Source organism: Vipera ursinii, assembly GCF_947247035.1.
Source record: "Vipera ursinii genome assembly, chromosome: 4".
Classification (NCBI taxonomy): domain Eukaryota; kingdom Metazoa; phylum Chordata; class Lepidosauria; order Squamata; family Viperidae; genus Vipera; species Vipera ursinii.
In genome coordinates this window covers 45,229,049-45,247,368 of record NC_139514.1, presented here as the reverse complement: position 1 = coordinate 45,247,368, position 18,320 = coordinate 45,229,049, and the positions used below count along the sequence as shown (strand labels likewise).

At 36.2% G+C, this 18,320-nt stretch overlaps 1 protein-coding gene across 1 annotated transcript in view; it reads left to right on the top strand.

The window, feature by feature from the left end:
• Window positions 1-17,841, top strand: part of SAMSN1 (SAM domain, SH3 domain and nuclear localization signals 1) — a 41,316-nt gene extending 23,475 nt beyond the window's left edge. The window contains exons 3-8 of the mRNA XM_083361616.1: window positions 860-1,012; window positions 2,780-2,912; window positions 7,333-7,484; window positions 9,242-9,448; window positions 11,387-11,537; window positions 17,393-17,841. Of these exons, the coding sequence (XP_083217742.1) occupies window positions 860-1,012; window positions 2,780-2,912; window positions 7,333-7,484; window positions 9,242-9,448; window positions 11,387-11,537; window positions 17,393-17,586 (990 nt within the window). The 3' untranslated portion in view covers window positions 17,587-17,841. The remainder of the gene's footprint in view (window positions 1-859; window positions 1,013-2,779; window positions 2,913-7,332; window positions 7,485-9,241; window positions 9,449-11,386; window positions 11,538-17,392) is intronic.
• The last annotated feature ends 479 nt before the right edge of the window (window positions 17,842-18,320 follow it).

Sequence of the window (18,320 nt, the reverse complement as noted above, 5' to 3'; positions counted from 1 at the left end):
AAAATAAGTTCAAAGCCCCTTAAAGAAATGAAGAGGGATAGTTGCAAATCTCTTATACCAAATGCCTTGCATTGTATTTCTTTTGCAGCTTCTGGGATTACTCTGGCATTGTGAATTTATTTATTTATTTATTTGGCACTCTCTTTTACATTCTTCTCTCACTGAAGCAAAAAAAAATCTGTTTTTTTTAGTAGAAAAATTGTTACTGCATTTGTGGATTCTAACTGATGGAACTCTTGCTATGATAGAAGTGGGACTCTATTTCAGGTGATATGTCGCCATGTAGAATCCAGCATATGTTTCTCATTATGACATCACTGAATAAAATAGAAATCTTGAGATTACAGCATGGGTGTCAAACTCACCATGTCACGTGACATGGCACAACTCTTTTTGCATTGCTGGCAATGGGGTGGGCGCGGCTTCGGTATGATGAAACTGGCCCATGGGCTGGCAGTTTGACACCCCTGCATGACAGGATTCTGGTTCATGTGGAAACCTGCATTTAGATAAAATTCCCACTGCAGACAGCTGCAATTATCTATGGATAGTTGGCTGTGTCACAGCATAATTTAGAAAGGGGAAGTATGGTTCAATATAGCCTTAGGCAAATATATTGCCTGAATAAAGCTTACAATTTGCACTCAAAAACAGTAAATAGTCATGTGAATCCTTATGACACATATGAACTGCTTCAATTCACTCTATACAACCAGTTCCATCCATCCATCCATATGTGTCTGTGTATGTATGTATATGTATATACACTGTATGTATGTGTGTGTATATATAGTATGTAAGTGTGGTTTTGTGTATACAATTATTAAAAGCTTTTCTTTCTTGCCCTCTTTTTAAATAGCTAGATGAAATATGTGCCATATGTGATGGCACAGAATTGAAACAAAACAAACCCAATAATGGAGGAAGCATTGGAAAAAAGATGAGAGCCATTTCCATGACTATGAAGAAAAAGATGGGTAAAAAGTACATTAAGGCGTTTCCAGAGGAAATGGTAAACTTTTTTTTAATTTACTGTTTTGCACTCTGAGGCTGAGGCTCCAATTTTTGTTGTTGTTGTTTTTATGCAGGTTCTTGGCAAATTATATATAATTCATAATTTTACCTTTCTATAAAATGGGTATTTGGCCAACTACAGCAACTATGGCTCCAATTATACAATTCACATATATTTACAATTCCACTACATCATCTACTCAAAAAGACTGAAACAAAAATACCCTAAAAAGACAAAGCAAGAAGAGGACAGATACTGTAACATACTTTAGTTTAGCTGAGCCAAACCATTCTTTTGTTATAGCTTGCTTGCATACTTGCAGTTTTCCATATCTAAGTATACGGTATGCTTAATGAATGTAAGGTTTAACATAAGGTGCCTGAATTTTAAGTTCTTTGCTGCTATGTACTGGATATGTCATCAGCTTAGTTTAACTTTTTGATAAATACCTTCCATTGAGCCAAATATTAAAAAGCAAAGTAATTGTGTCATAGAAAAAAAAAAATCCTGCTGTGGATAACCCATTGACTAAATAGTAGGTCCTTCCTTCTCTCGAATCTCACAGGCACCTTTTTTATGGTGTGGAGGTAAAATTGCATTGGAATGTGGGAGGAAAAAGCTGCATGAAGAATAATATGGTGTATATAAGTTATGGATGCTATTCCTTCTTGCACACCTCTTGATTCAAACAATTCCTTTCGTGAAAATAGTTGTAAAAGCAGCCATCTTACTTGTTACATCTGTCCTGTATGAGTCCAGTAAATTTCTGAGAACAACAAAAATGCATATAGAACATATTCAGAGAAAATTTATGTCGATCTACTTATTCCTCCTATGAAGTAGTTGTGAGATTTTATTATATATATATCCAACAACGTGCACATATAGTATGGGCCATAACTTTGTTCAAATTAAAATATAAAAGAGATATTAGGTGTACTGAATACAATCAAATATGTTAGCTTAAAAATGTGTTCAGTGGAATGTTCAACAAATGTTCAAGAAAATGCGTTCAACAAAATTAAAAAAAATGTGGAAATGACTCAGAGAAAGTCTGTAAAATGAAAGGTCAGGATTTGTTGAAAGTACTAAAGAAGGCTGTGAGGAATTTTTTTAAAAATGAGTCTAGCAGAAGGTAGGCAGAATAGAAACTGAATATTCATTAAGGTATGTACCTCAAAATATATAAATATCACCAGTTCTAAAAATATATTGTAAAGGACTGAGGAAAGAAATAACAAAATTTTTGTGCGTAGTTTCTGGAAAGGCCACACTGATGTTCTGATAAAGAAAACAATGCTAGTGATTCTTATTCAAAGGACAGAAAATAATCACCCAGGTTCCCTTTGTAAGTAAAATACATGTTCACAAGTCCTACATGCAGCCTATTGTGGGAAAAATAAAGACTATATTCAATGATTTCCCATAGAAAATCTTACGTATACTAAGATTTTCATGCAGAGAAACCAATTTGTTGTAAGATTTAATGAAAAGGGGAAAAATGGGTCAGCTTTATTTAGGAGTTAGTAATAGAGCTGTTAGTAATAGTAATTGACATTATACAAAGTTCTTGCAAAGCTATTGTTATACAATTATTTATCAAATGGTGCGTAATAACCATGTAAAATCTTGCTGTTATAGTGCATCCTTGTCTGAAAGCCATTAATTAATGAAAATGCCTTGAGTTAAAAAGTGGATATTGTATAATAAAGTGCAACATCTAAAAAAAATTTTTTCTCTCTCTCTCTCTCTTTGGTTCTCAAGAATGAAGTAGGAAAAAGCTTTTCTACTTCAAATAGGGACAGTGACCCTGGAGGAGAATCAACCACAACGTCTCTAAAAGCAAGTGACTCCATGGACAGCCTCTATAGTCTTAATAGCGGCCAAAGTTCTTCAAGTAAGTAAAAAAATAATTGTATAGAAAGTAAATGTGCATGTGTAACTGACTGAAAATATTAACTTTATTCAAATAATTTGCCTGAAAATAACACAGTCCCTAAGGGACGCAGTGGCTCAGTGGGTTAGGACGCTGAGCTTGTCAATCAGAAGGTCGGCAGTTTGGCAGGTCGAATCCCGAGTGCCGCATAGCAGAGTGAGTGCCTGTTACTCATTCCAGCTTCTGCCAACCTAGCAGTTCGAAAGCACGTAAAAATGAAAGTAGAAAAATAGGGACCACTACGGTGGGAAGGTAACAGCGTTCCGTGCGCCTTTGGCGTCTAGTCATGCCAGCCACATGACCACGGAGACGTCCTCGGACAAGCGCTGGCTCTTCGGCTTTGAAACGGAGATGAGCACCAGCCCCTAGAGTCGGAAACGACTAGCACGCATGTGCAGGGGAACCTTTACTTTTACCTTAACACAGTCCCTTTTCAAGTCCAGAAATTGTAAATGATCAGCCTGGTAGGGAATTCTAGAAGTAAATATCCCAGTCTTTTCCATGCAAAAGTTATGTCCTCTAGGCAATCTAATGTTTTCTTTAGTGACTCTATAAATGAGAAAAAGTTCATATGCTCTCTGCATAATAATAATAATAATAATAATAATAATAATAATAATAATAATAATAATAATAATAATAAATGCAGATTTCCTATTTTTGTATGCATATTACAGATTCACAATAAAAAATGGATATGGCAAATGTAGTACTTTGGACATTCTTCAAACTCATTCACTAGTATTTTTTTACAACAGTGTAAAGTATTAATAATATCACCAAAGGTGATTGATTTATTAGACCTACAATTAGCTAGGGGGAGACAATTCCAAAGGTGAGAAAATGTATAATCTCTAAGTTTTGTCTGAACAATGAAAAATGAAGCACTGTGTTCTTACAAAGCATATGTAGGATATAAAAGACATCAAAAGAAACTGTACAGTATTAATCAATTTACAGCCAAACCTGTGATCAGAATTTCCATTGCTAAGCGAGGCAGTTAGGTAAGTCACGCCCAATTTTACAACCATATTTGCTATGATTATTAAGTGAATCATTGCAGCTGTTAAGTGAATCAGGCAGTCATTAAGTGAATCCAGTGTCCACCACTGAGTTTGCTTCTCGAAAGCTCGCTGGGATGGTAATCATATGACTCCCCCATGATGCTGCAACCATCATAAATGCATGCTGATTGCCAAGCACCCAAATTTTGATCATGTGACCATAGGAATGCTGCAGCAATCATAAATGTGAGCATTGGTCATACTGTAAGTCACTTTTTCAGTCTTCTTCAAACAGCTGCTAAATGAATAGCTATACTGTAAATTGAGGATTACTTGTAAAAGGTTTCCAGGTTGCTATTTCAACAGCGAGTAACACTGCTAAGAAATGAAGGTTATATAAAATTTGGCAAGATTCAGGAGACCAAGAAAAAAAATCTGTGCAAAAATGGCCAAAACGGCAATTCAGAACGCACAGATCTGCAAAAGAGCTCCTCAAAATTTTAGCTGACCCTGGAGTCATTGTCCAATCATCTGCAATACAACATAGCTTACACAGCAATATTCTGCATGTAGGAGTTGTCAGACTATAATCTTTACTCAATTGCATTACAAAAGTCATTGTCTAAAGTATGTTTGAATTAGTTTGAAATGTTGGGGAAGAAGTGCTTTTGATTGATGAAACCCAAATTTTTGGCCACAATACAAGACACATTTGGTGAAGATAAATTGAAGCATTTGAAGAACAGAATACCTTGCTGATTCTTCCTGGTTTCTTGGCCACGAAATATTATGTGGGTGGTAAAATAAATTCAGCACAATCCTTATAAATGTTATTGGAAGTGATCCTTACTACTCTGGGGGTGAGCTTTAGTCATGAGCATGGTATCTAAAATTCTTTTTCTTGGATTATATCAATAAGAAGTACATGTTAGCCCCTGTTCTATCTGATTGTCAATACACATAAAAATTATGGATGAGCTATTGTCAGGTGGGACTCAATAGTCAAGTAGCAAAAACTGGTAGAGATTTTACTAAGATATATTTTACTGAGAAATTCTTACATAACCTTTTATGCTGTCATTCTGTCTCACAGACTTGATTAATGACACCAAAGCATCCCATTTTATGTTTGCTTGTTGTTGTTGTTGTTTAAAAAAAACCAAAAAACTAAATAATTCTTTATTCTAAAGCAGAATGGTTCACTGACATACCAACTCAATTTTCATGCCCTAGGTCTAGGCCAATCATATTTTCAAATAAACATGGTTTCTGCCAGTTCAAATGCTCAAATACAGGATAATATTTTACAGGTGTTTATATCTGAGGGATATCTGAGGGAACACCTGCTGCCAGCATCAAGTTCCCTTCGTCCAGTGTGCTCCCACAGGGAGGGTCTTCTCAGGGTGCCGGCGGTAAAAGATTGCCGGCGGATAACACCCAGGGGGAGGGCCTTCTCAGTGGGTGCGCCTGCCCTCTGGAACCAGCTGCCCATGGAGCTTATGACTGCCCCCGACCTTCGTTCATTTCGCCGGGACCTGAAGACCTGGCTCTTTGAGCTCTCCGGCCCGGGCTGAGAATTTTAATTTTAATTGGGGTTTTTATTTTTATTTTTTTCAGGGTTTGATTTAATCTTTTTAAATTGTTTTTAACTTTTGTATTGATCTTTGTTTTAAATACCCTGTAAACCGCCCTGAGTCCTTTGGGAAAGGGCGGTATATAAATCCAATAAAATAAAAAATAAAATAAAAATAAATCTTTCTAACAATTTTAACAGGCAGCTCTGCAGGTTTGCATGAAACAGAAAATGTATTTTATTTCATATGGGGGGAAAAAATGCCCTTTCTGTTTTGGAATTCTGTTGCACTATAAAGGTTGGTCTACAGTTTGGCAGACCTGAAATCCAGACCGTTCAGTTTCTTTTGAATTGTGGATGAAATAAAATGTGTGATAAGTTGGGCAAGACAGATTCAATCTTATTTCTCCCTCTCTTCTTCTGTGCCAGCAATACCTTTCCCTATATTAATTTGGACAGCTGCTGATACCTTAGCTAAGTGATGGCGAACCTTTTAGAGACCGAGTGCCCAAACCGCAACCCAAAACCCACTTATTTATCACAAAGTGCCAGGGCCACATCAGCATTGTGGTGCCCTCGGGGGAGGCAGAGAGGCACCTCCAAGTGCTGCCTCTGGCACGCAAAACCTGGGGGATGCAAAAATGGGCCACCGTGCTGCAAGGTGCAAAAACGGCCACCGCTGCGCCGCGGGGTGCAGATACAAGGCATCATGCCACGCAAGAATGGGGCAGGGCTAGTGAGTATCACACAGGCACACAGGAAGGTGGAACAAAGAGATCCTGTTGTCACAACAGAAGGCACGGGTTTATTTTATTGTTGCCCTACTTCTGAATTTAATTCCTGTTACCTAACTTCATTTCCTTTTGTTTTCAGAAATATCATGGTCTAGCAAGTCTATTTAATCTTCTCCCAGATACATTTAAACAAATGCATCAGGTGTAATTATTTCCTTGTTATGTATGCTGTTTTCAAGAAAATACATTCACAGTATCACTGCTATCAAAAGAGCATTTGAGTGGAATACTACAATGTTTAGTTAAATGTGCTGAACCAAGATTGTTCAGTTCTGACCAAAAATAGAACCATTGAAACTAAAACTTTCATTGTGCCGCATATCCAAGTCCTTGTGTCTAAAAGTATACTCAGTAACATGTACAGTAAAAACTCATTCCCATATGCCTGAATTTAGAAGAAATATTCAACAGTTGATTGCTTAAATAATATATTTAAAATATATGTCATTGGTTTTCAGCCTTGAGGAAGATATACACTCTAGTCCTCACATCACTTTTTGCCAATTCAGGCTTTGATCATTTTAATGACGTTTGTGTTTCTGATTTGTGGACTTTGAGGATGACATCTGTTAACACATCCTCAGAATTAATTAGTCTCTGGTATGCATGAATAATTATGGGAAATGATCTTGCTAAACTTAAGTAGTACTAAGTCTCATAAATTCAATAAAACTATTCCAGTGCTATATATAGTAAATTATACTCACTTTCTTGAAGCATTCAAATTACAGTATCTGAGTTGAAGAAAAACTCAGGACCTCCTGTTCATTGTAAAAAAAAAAAGCTTATTGGTTTGACAGATGAATATTAACACTGCTGATATCATAGTAAATACATGGCATATGGAGGCAGGAATAGGACTTGCACACTATCTCACCTTACCCCACAAAAAAATAGGCTGACGCTATTTGTAGTAGAGATTTTTATTTTTATGTCAAAATCTTGACAGGTTTTACACGGTACCCACCTTAGACATTATGCAAAAAAATAACCATTTTTATTGCTTCCAGGTGGTGTAACTTGTTGTTCAGATGGCACAAGCAACCGAGACAGCCTAAAGTTTGATGAAGAAATCAGTTATGTGGGACCATTCTGTGGCAGAGCCAGAGTACACACAGACTTCACTCCCAGTCCTTACGATTCAGACTCCTTAAAAATCAAGGCAAGATTTCTTTATTCTACAGATGTATTAATGACTTTGTGCTTTAAGCTTTTGTAGATCTATTTACTAATCCTGCTGCAGTTTCTTTGCTAGTCTCTGTTCACAGATGATTCCAAAGACAGTGCTATATAATATTACTTCACCGACAGCTGTGGAAGCAATAGGGGGGTCTTTCACTTTTCCATACAATACAAGATGATGCTTGTGTTTGTGTCACCAGAGAGGGAAGGTGTGATTCAGAGTTTCACTCCTGACTAGGAATAAAAAAGTAATAATTTTAACCTGGGGAAAAGAGACTTCTGCCTAAATTACTTTTTCCCCCCTGAGCTTATCAGTGATGTGAAACTAGCTGAAGGGAACATTCACAGGCATTCCCAAAGTGTAATAATTTAATGCAAGTGTTTTCAAGTATGGGATAATCTACATGTCTTGGATCAAGTCAAAACCAATATAATGTGCTAACTCAAATACTTTGGACTGCATTCAAAACCATTTTTCCTTGTAAATGGAGATGGTAATTCTCTTTTTCTGCTTTGTCCTCCACCAATCTCTTTTCTCACCCAACTAGGGTCGTGCATATTATTTTGACTTTGAAGCAGCCACTCAGTTGTTCCCACCTTGAATCAAGATGTGTATTTCTAAAGTTTTGTTTCTAAGTTGAGCCAAATTTTTATAAATCAGCAGTTTTTCCAGTGTTTCAGCTGCACTTGAACTACTGTTTTGTGACTTGTGACTAGATTCTTCCCCCCCCCCAAACTTTACCTAATCCAGCCCCTATAACAGCATTATAATTGTATTTCTATTGGCTTGATCTGAATGGGATGATGTAGGAGTGAAATATTGATAGCAAAGGGGGTGGGAGAAAACAAGACTAGTATTCATTCCTGAATGCCTGCCTGTGTGGTAAGTTACTGCTTGGATTGTTGTTGTTTTTTCCTTTAATTCTTTTCTACTGGGAAAGTTAAAGTTGATATAGGTGAGAAGGATGTATATTATGCACTTTATTTTGCAGGCAGTTACTTCAAATATGTGCACTACTATGAGTTGTACATTGTGTTACTAATGTTTACTATGGAAAATGCAAAGCTTTTAAAACATTGGTTTTTTTTATTTAGCTGTGGTCTTTTTGCCGCATGAAAATTATAGTATCCTGTAGAGGTTAAGCTTCCTGGTGCTTTTAAAATGCAGGATCTATGTTCTTTTAAATTAATTTCTTAATTTCTATTGTTATAAATTTTGTATTGGTCCATGCTTTTGTTCAGTCTGTCTGTCTGTCTGTCTGTCTATCATCTATCTATCTATCTATCTATCTATCTATCTATCTATCTATCTATCTATCTATCTATCTATCTATCTATCCATCTATCATCTATCATCTATCTATCTATCTATCTATCTATCTATCTATCTATCTATCTATCTATCTATCTCTATCTATCTATCTATCTCTATCTATCTATCTATCTATCTATCTATCTATCTATCTATCTATCTATCTATCTATCTATCTATCTATCTATCTATCTATCTATCACCTATCTATCCTATTTCTTAACTGCCCATCTTCCTGTTGATTTGGTTAATTTGTTGGCAGATCTACTTAAAAATAGAAAATATACATTAAGTATCGAGTTGCCTGTTCACTTTCCTTTACTCTTCTTTCAATAGAAAAAACCCAGCAGTATTAATCAGCAATCATCTGTTATTTCATTACATTCTTTGTTTTATATTCTATTTTACTCATGGTCTTCTTATAGAAAGGAGATATAATTGACATTATCTGCAAAACGCCAATGGGCATGTGGACTGGACTGCTAAACAACAAGGTTGGAAACTTCAAATTTATTTACGTGGATCTGATTACAGAAGAGGAATCTGCACCAAGAAAGATAAAACCACACAAGAAAAGTAAAAGCGTCAAGCCTAATTCTCTTCAGGAATTCTTGGAGCAAATCCATCTCCAGGTTAGCTAAAACTGGAAATGTGTGCACTTCAACTGTTCTTCACTTTTAGTTTTGTTTTTCAGCTCTAAATTGCTTCTTATGCCCATGGCTTGCTTTAGACTAATATAGCATTTTCCTCCCCTTTGGGGGATTACTTTGTTTCAAATTAAATTGGAATTCATGGATTTTACTCAGTTTGATTGTTATATAAATAACAAGGTAGCATTCACTATGGTTTCTTTGTTTCTTTTCTACATGTCATTTTCCCCCCAAAATTCTTGATTCTATCAAATAAGTATCTATCCCTTATTTATATCAGCTAATCATCTTTGCATCCTTCACTGATTCTCAATCTTTTATCATAATTAATCAAATTAATCATGTTTTAAGTCATTAATTTTCCATATGCACACATAGTTTTAAACTTAAATACATGAAACTTCTGGGTGAGATCATCCATTACCATGGATTGGGGTATCTGTAGTACGCCAACAGTATCCAACTCTTTATTTCCACTCCTGGTGAGCCAATTGATGCCATTGCTACCCTGTTGCGGTGCCTGGAGGCTGTGGGGGCCTGGATGAGGGACAACAGACTCTGACTGAACACTGACAAGACTGAATGGCTTTGGGTGTATGGGGCTCCGAGATCTGGGACTTTGTCTTTGGATGGGTGGCACTACTCCAGATAGATCCAGTCTGCAACTTGGGTGTTCTGCTGGATTCACATCTCCAGCATAAAGAGCAGGTGGCAATTGTGGCTATGAGAGCTTTTGCAAAATTTCAGGTTGTGCATCAGTTTCAACCTTTCCTGGATCAGGAGTCCCTGTGCTCAGTCATTCAGGCCCTAGTTATCTCACAGTTGAATTATTGTAATGCACTCTACATGAGGCTACCCTTGAACAGCATTCAGAAGCTACAGCTGGTGCAGTGTGTGATGGCACAGACAGCTCTACAGGCCCAAAGAAATTGCTCATGTAAAACCATTGTTCTGCAAGCTGCATTGATTATCAGTCTACTTCCAGATGCAATTCAAGGTGTTGGTAATCATCTTTAAAGCCCTTCATAGCATGGGTCCAGGCTACTTGAGAGACCATCTCATCCTACTGGGATTAGCCCATTCTACCCTTCCTGGCAGAGAAGACATGCTGAGGGACCTGTCAGCCCGATTATTCTGGCTAGTGGGGTCCAGGAGAAGGGCCTTCTCTGCCACTGCACCTGCCCTTTGGAACATTTTGCCCCCAGTGTGAGGTTGGTCCCAACCCTCCTGACCTTTCATGAGGGCCTAAAGACCTGGCTCTGCCAGTTAGCTTGAGGCTCCAATGAGGAAGCATCACAGTAGAAGTGGTTGCTCAAATAACATATTCCCCCCTTCTCCCACCCTGTCCATCTGCAATTGGATCATAGTGTTTGTGGGTATTATAATGTGTGTGTGTGTATATGTATGTGTGTGTATGTATGTATGTATGTATATGTGTGTGTGTGTATATATGTGTGTGTGTGTGTGTGTGTGTGTGTGAATTTTTTTTAGATTGCTAACAAAGAATTAAAGGGAGACTGATATGCATTTCAAACTTATTTCTTTTCATCAGTAAAAACAACTGCCTAATGTGCAATCAGCCCAGGTTCGAATCTCAGAAGGGTATGGCTGACTGATGAAAACAAATAAGTGGTCTCTTTTAGGGACCATTTGTTCAGTGATTGAAATTATGAGTCACAGAACTAATGGTAGTTATGACCAGTCCTCAAAATTATGGGCATTGCAGTACCCTTGTGATCACATTACCAAAATTCATGTACTTGGCAACAGCCCACCTGCTTTTACAATTGCAACATGTTTTTCAACTCCCCCACACACACCTGTCTCCCTCACTCCTCTCTGCCCTTTTGGCCATCCTGCAATCCATGAAAGTAAATGTCAATCTTTATTACAATTGAAATTTTAAATGTTTCCCTCTAGGACTATTTATCAACCCTTTTGCTAAATGGCTATCAGACATTAGAAGATTTGAAAGATCTACATGAAAAACACTTAATTGAACTTAACATCAAAGATCCAGAAGACAGGACAAGACTACTTTTAGCTATTGAGAATCTTCAGGACTCTGAAAGTATGTGCTACATTTCTGTAAAAAAAATAATGGTGAAAGTTGGATATATACTACATAGTTGTGGATGTGCCTCACAAGACTTTAATATATTGCACAATCTGTTTACCATTTTTGAAGAGTGAAAGAAACCACAAAAATATTTTTAAAATATATAAATGACAGTGTAAATCACTTAACTATTGTAAAGAATTTATAAATATAACTGTAAAGATCAAGTCCATTTGTCACTGGCATCAATGACAAATTTCTTATTTTAAATGAACTATTCTGTGACTTGCTAAAGTTATCTTAAGGATGAAAGAATAGCTTTCCATTATTTACTGGAAATAGTGAAGGAATATGTATTTCTCAATAATACTATGAATTATAATATTGCGAATTACTCTTCCAGAGTTACCCTGATTGCCCATCACAGGCATGGGATGCACTGCTGAAGGAAATGGTACATTTGTTCCAATATTTTTATTAAGAAAACCATACAGATATACATAAACAGAAAATGTCAGTATGCTATTTTAGACGAGTCACTTAAGATATCCAATGAGCTGCTGGGGAAGTACAGAAGGCAAGTATGAGTAACACGGGTGTTTGTAAAAAGGCTGAATTAAAGCTGAAAGGACATCCAATGGCTGATTACCCAAAGACAATAGGAAAATTTGATGCTATAAAATATGTCCATAATCATTTATAGTGTCAGCTAAGGCAACCTTAATTTTATCTGCACAGAAATGTCAAGATGAATATTTAAACCCTGAGAATCAACAAACTGAAATGGGCTGGAATATGTCACTTAACAGCAGAGACCCCATCAAATTCTCTACTTTGTAAAGAAAATCCTAGAAGGGAATAGCCACTGTTATTAACAGAATTGGGTCAGAGGTAGTGTTCATATCCAACACCAAAAATATTTATATGATCTTAGGCTGTGGATGGGAATTTTTTCCAAATAAAAAAATGCATTTTTTCATGCAAAAATGGCAATAGAATGCTTAATTTTTTTCAAATAAAACCTTTAGATTTTATGTAGATTTCTGCCAGACATGGAGTGAAAGCTGCCATTCTTAGGGCCTGAAGAATGGCCCATGTGACACCCTTGCTCCACAAGCTGCATTGGCTTGCAGTCTGTTTCAGGGTGCAATTCAAGATGGTGGTAATTACTTTTAAACAGGGTCTTCAAACTTGGCCCTTTTATGACTTGTGGACTTCAACTCCCAGAATCTGGGAGTTGAAGTCCACAAGTCATAAAAGGGCCAAGTTTGAAGACCCCTGCTTTTAAAGCTCTTCATGGCATGGGTCCAGGCTACTTGAGGGAGCGTCTCATCCCACTGGGATTGTCCTGTCCCACCTATGCTGGCAGTGGAGGCATGCTGCAGGCCCTGTCAGCCCAATTATTCTGGGCATATAATGCTTCCATTTTTGCAAATAAAACTTTAAGATTTTATATAGATTTCAGCCATACATGGAATGAGAGCTGCCAGGTATACACTGTAGTCATAACCAATTCACCTTCCTAGGCTCCAAAATGTACAGAGATAATGTTTATGAATGAGGGACGCGGTGGCTCAGTGGGTTAGGACGCTGAGCTTGTCGATCGGAAGGTCGGCAGTTTGGCGGGTCGAATCCCGAGTGCCGCGTAACAGAGTGAGCGCCTGTTACTCGTCCCAGCTTCTGCCAACCTAGCAGTTCGAAAGCACGTAAAAATGCAAGTAGAAAAATAGGGACCACTCCGGTGGGAAGGTAACAGCGTTCCGTGCGCCTTTGGCGTCTAGTCATGCCGGCCACATGACCACGGAGATGTCCTCGGACAAGCGCTGGCTCTTCGGCTTTGAAACGGAGATGAGCACCGGCCCCTAGAGTCGGAAACGACTAGCACGCATGTGCGGGGGAACCTTTACCTTTACTAATGTTTATGACCATGAAATAAAGAGATGAGTGCTGCTTGAGAGAAGGACATTAGTTTGGTATAATTCTCTGTGAACTTCTAGATTGAAAAGTCAGGGATTTTTGGTTGGTGTTTATTTCTAAACTTCCTGGAGCTGGAATTCTGATGGCTATTATTTCTTCAGAAGATCATAGTCTTAAAACCCCTGGGCAAAATCTTGCATCAGATATATGTATGTTTTATGTTCTTTTACATGTAGCAGGAGACATGTATTCAGATTTTTAAAAATGAAGTCCTCAGTGGCAAAGTGGCTTCCCAATTGCTAAAGAATAATAGTTCTTTAACTTTATAGATTAGTAATGGAGACTACCATACACTAAATAAATAAAGAAGGCAATGGAGATGTCTAGAAAAGAAAAGTATAGGTTGTTTACTGAATTAATTGTAATGAAAGGCAAGCCAATGTATGTTTGGGGTTAACATTTAGCAGAATAACTAATTCTGCATGACCTTTGCAAAATTGCAGCACTGAAATCAAACCAAGTGAAAAATTGGGTTGAAAAAACTGGACAACTTTGGTGTAACTAAATATTGCATTTGAAATAAACTTCCAAAGGTCAATATTTATAATTCTGCCTTCTAAAAATGATTGTTCTAATTAAAATTGATTATGTGTACTGCTTAGGAATCAGAAGCATAATTTTATAAGATGGCTAGTTATCGGCTATAAAAAATATACGAAAATAAAATCAAGCTTAGCCTTTCCTTCAATATATAAATGATCATTTGTATAAAATTGGATCGGACAGTGTTCTCAAAAATTTGGAGGCTTATGTTTGTTTTCCTTGAAAAAGAATTTGCAATACTTGATTGACATATGGTCTAATTATGACATGGATTTTCTCTGTGTCTAAAAGTTTAGATTCTTGGATTTAATTAATTTCACTGCAGAGATAATAAATTCATATAACCAATCATTTTAATACTGATTATATTCAAAATAAATACCAAAAACTAATAGAAATAAGCATTTGTGTTATTAAAAATACAGGTTCTTCCATAGGAAGTAATATCATATTCATAAAGCTTTTAAAACTAATACATTAACATAAAATGTGGTTCTAAATTAATACATTAGCATAAATGTGTCTCCAGGCTTCAACTGGAATTCATTCAAAGGTCTAACAGTGAATCTTACCGGGGAAGCATATTTTTGCAAATTCTTCTGATTCAGTCAAGCAGAGTTCCTGATATCCATGATAATGTTCTCTGCACATGTCCTAGTGAAATTCATGACATTTCACTAATAAAATTTATTAACTAACTCTATGGCAAAACCTTTCACTTTGTGCAGGAAAAAAATGGTTTATCTAGGACATTTATGCATGCATCATGAAATGCATCCTGTCATTGTTTTTATATTGTCCATAATTGTAAGTTTGCATACTAAACAGTGCTAAAACAAGTGAATCACCTTATGGTATATCGCATATACATCACATCTGCAATCACAACAAGGCTATGTCATAGACCTATTTAGATATGTTGTAAATGAGCCTGAATTTCTAGAGCTTCGTTGAAGTCAGGAAAAGCTGCAACAATTATACTTACAATATCACGTAAGCCAGGAAATCACACATTAAGGGGAAAAATAAGTTTCAAGGGTAAAAAATGCATATAATGAATATTTATAATAAAGGTCCTGTTAGAATGTATGTATCAGCTTTATAATTCTTCAGTCCCCATTCTAATCCTACAGACTAAAGTAGTATAGAATATACATGTCAAAATGATGCATATCGTAGACTCTGCAAGTGCTATCTTCTATAACTCTGACCAAACGCCATTTATCTTTTATGAAACTGTTTTATGAAACTTTTATTTTAGGGAAATTACATGACTTCTACAAGTTGATAAGATAGTACATTCTGCTGATTCAGCAGCAATTAGTAGTGATTTTTTAAAAAAGAAAGGAAGGAAGGAAGGAAGGAAGGAAGGAAGGAAGGAAGGAAGGAAGGAAGGAAGAGAAAGAAAGAAAGAAAGAAAGAAAGAAAGAAAGAAAGAAAGAAAGAAAGAAAGAAAGAAAGAAAGAAAGAAAGAAAGAAAGAAAATCAATTTCTGTATCCTGAGCCTTTAACTAATATTTTACAGATTAAAACTGACACTGGCCATTTGTGGTAAAATGCTTTAAATCAAAATACACATAGCCATATGAAAATATTAATGTGTCACATCTTTGAGAAATTCAGTCTTGTAGTAGAAAGGTTCAGACTGTAGCCTGAGAGCACAATTGATTCACTGAGAATAGAATCATATTGGCCAACTGGTTGTTGCCTTCTTTTTGACGGTGATTTCCAGTGACAGTCACTTCTCTCACCCCAATTCACCATCAGGCTCTGTGACAACCAGGCTAAAAAATAGAATTCTTTGTCACACTATGCATTGTTAGCTTTCTTATAAGAATAACAGGAAGCAACCATGCAGGACAATCCTTGGGAACAGTAATAGAACTATTATATTTTGCTTTGAATAGTATTGCTTATTCCAACCTTTCTTTTTCTGGGGGGGGAGGGTCCTCTATTTAGTAGAGGAATTCCTTTCAAAAGTGGTAAAGATATCTTTGGAGTAACTATTTAGGGTTTAATGTTGAGACTCTAGAAAAAGTACAGAGAAGAGCAACAAAGATGAATAGGGGACTGGAGGCTAAAACATATAAGGAAGGGTTGCAGGAATTGGGTATATCTAGTTTAATGAAGAGAAGGGTGAGGGGTGACATGATAGCAGTGTTCCAATATCTAAGGGGCTGCCAAAAACAAGAGGGAGTCAAGCTATTCTCCAAAGCACCTGAAGGCAGGACAAGAAGCAACAGATGGAAACTAGTCAAGGAGAGAAGCAACCTAGAACTAAGGAGAAACTTCCTGACTGTTAGAACAATTAGCCAGTGGAACAACCTGCCTCCAGAAGTGGTGAATGCTCCAACACTGGAAGTTTTTAAGAAGAGACTGAACTGCCATTTGTCTGAAATGGTATAGGGTTTCCTGCCTGAGCAGGGGGTTGGACTAGATGACCTCCAAGGTCCTTTCCAACATTATTATTATTATTATTATTATTATTATTATTATTATTATTATTATTATTATTATTATTATTATTTATCATCATCATCATCATCATCTTGGATTGCATGATATAGTAGCTTTATACTACTTTTTAAACATTTGGCTAAGGTAAACTTTAAGTTAGTGGTGAGCTTCACTTTCTAGGATTCTTGATCAGAGGTTCTCCCTGCAATGTTTTAAAATATCATAGGTGCATCTGAGACATCAATCTTCAAATCAGTCTAAGTCTTGCTCCTAGGCTTTACAGCAAGAGGGTTCTTCCAAAAGGGTATATGCTAGCCTCCTACCTCTTCGCCATCATTATTCAGATACCTTGTTGTGTCTTCACTCTGGTTGCCCTCTGCTGTTCTACTACAAAATGTGGGGGCAGCCTGCAGAGGCCTTGAACGATATGTTCCTTTAATCAATCAATCAATCAATCAATCAATCAATCAATCAATCAATCACTATCCTGCCTTCATTGTTTTTACAAATAACTCAAGGCAGAGAACATATCCAACACATCTTTCTCCTCCCATTTTCTCCACAACAACCCTTTGAGGTGAGTTGAGCTGAGAAAGAGTGACTCCCCCAAGGTCACTCAGCTGGCTTTCATGGCTAAGACGGGACTTAAACTCACAGTCTCCCAATTTCTAGCCTGATGCTTTAACTACCGGACCAAATGACCTCTCTATAGAGAATCCCATAGGACTTGATCCATCCTATCCTAGACAAATTCCCTGTGATTCAATAAGAAACATTTATTTCACTAATGGAAGAACTTTGTATGCTATTTTATGCTTTTTCTCAGGTCTTGTTGAAGTAGCTTTAATCTCTAGCTGACTGGGTGTTTGTTTGTTTTTTAAATTTTTTAGATGAACAAGACCAGGAAACAGAACCAATGCCACAGATGTTAAACCCTAACCTCAGCCTTAACAAACTACATTTAAATGAAAGAGATTCTGGTTGCTATATCTCACCAGAAATGTCAGACAATAGTAAAGAAGACCTTGATGCAGAAAATCTGCCTGATGTCATCCAGAAAATTTCCATCACTGAATCAGACTGAAACTTGTTTACATTTTCAGCAAATTGTTAATACTTATTTGGGAGTTTCAAGAAATGCACTGAATTGATTTGTTTGTACAAAAATACAATAATAATAGAGTACATTATTAATTTTGAGACTGTATTTCATTTAATCTTTTATCAAATTTTACAAACAAATAATATAAATGTCCTATATTATTATTTGCAATTTTCCTAAAATATACTAATTGGATTTTATACAGAATTCATATGAGAAATTATATTTCTACAATATGAAAATAACATTATTTTACAATTTTACCTAAAATTTAAATATTTAAATTTAAATATTGTAAAAATGTATATAATTACTATCTAATTCAGAAAAAAACCTATATAGCTATCCTTTTAATCTAATGCTATATTTCTATACAGTACTTTTTCCTAATACAATTAAAGTGTAAGAAGTTATTTTTTCATATAAATATTGCTATGCCTATTTTAATTGATCCACAGTGAAGAATGATGTATAATCAGTTAAAACAGTTTCTTTTGCTATAAATCAGTGTGTGTGTGTGTGTGTGTGTGTGTGTGTGTGTGTGTATGACATTCAATTCTGGATCTTGAATACTTTGTCCATATGTTTATTTTTTCCCATATATTTCATTATTTTCTTCACAGTGTAGAAGATTAATTATTAGCAGCAAGTCTTTTTCAATATGTATGATATACAAATAGATATTTAGTATATCTTTATTGCCAAGCATTTTTTAA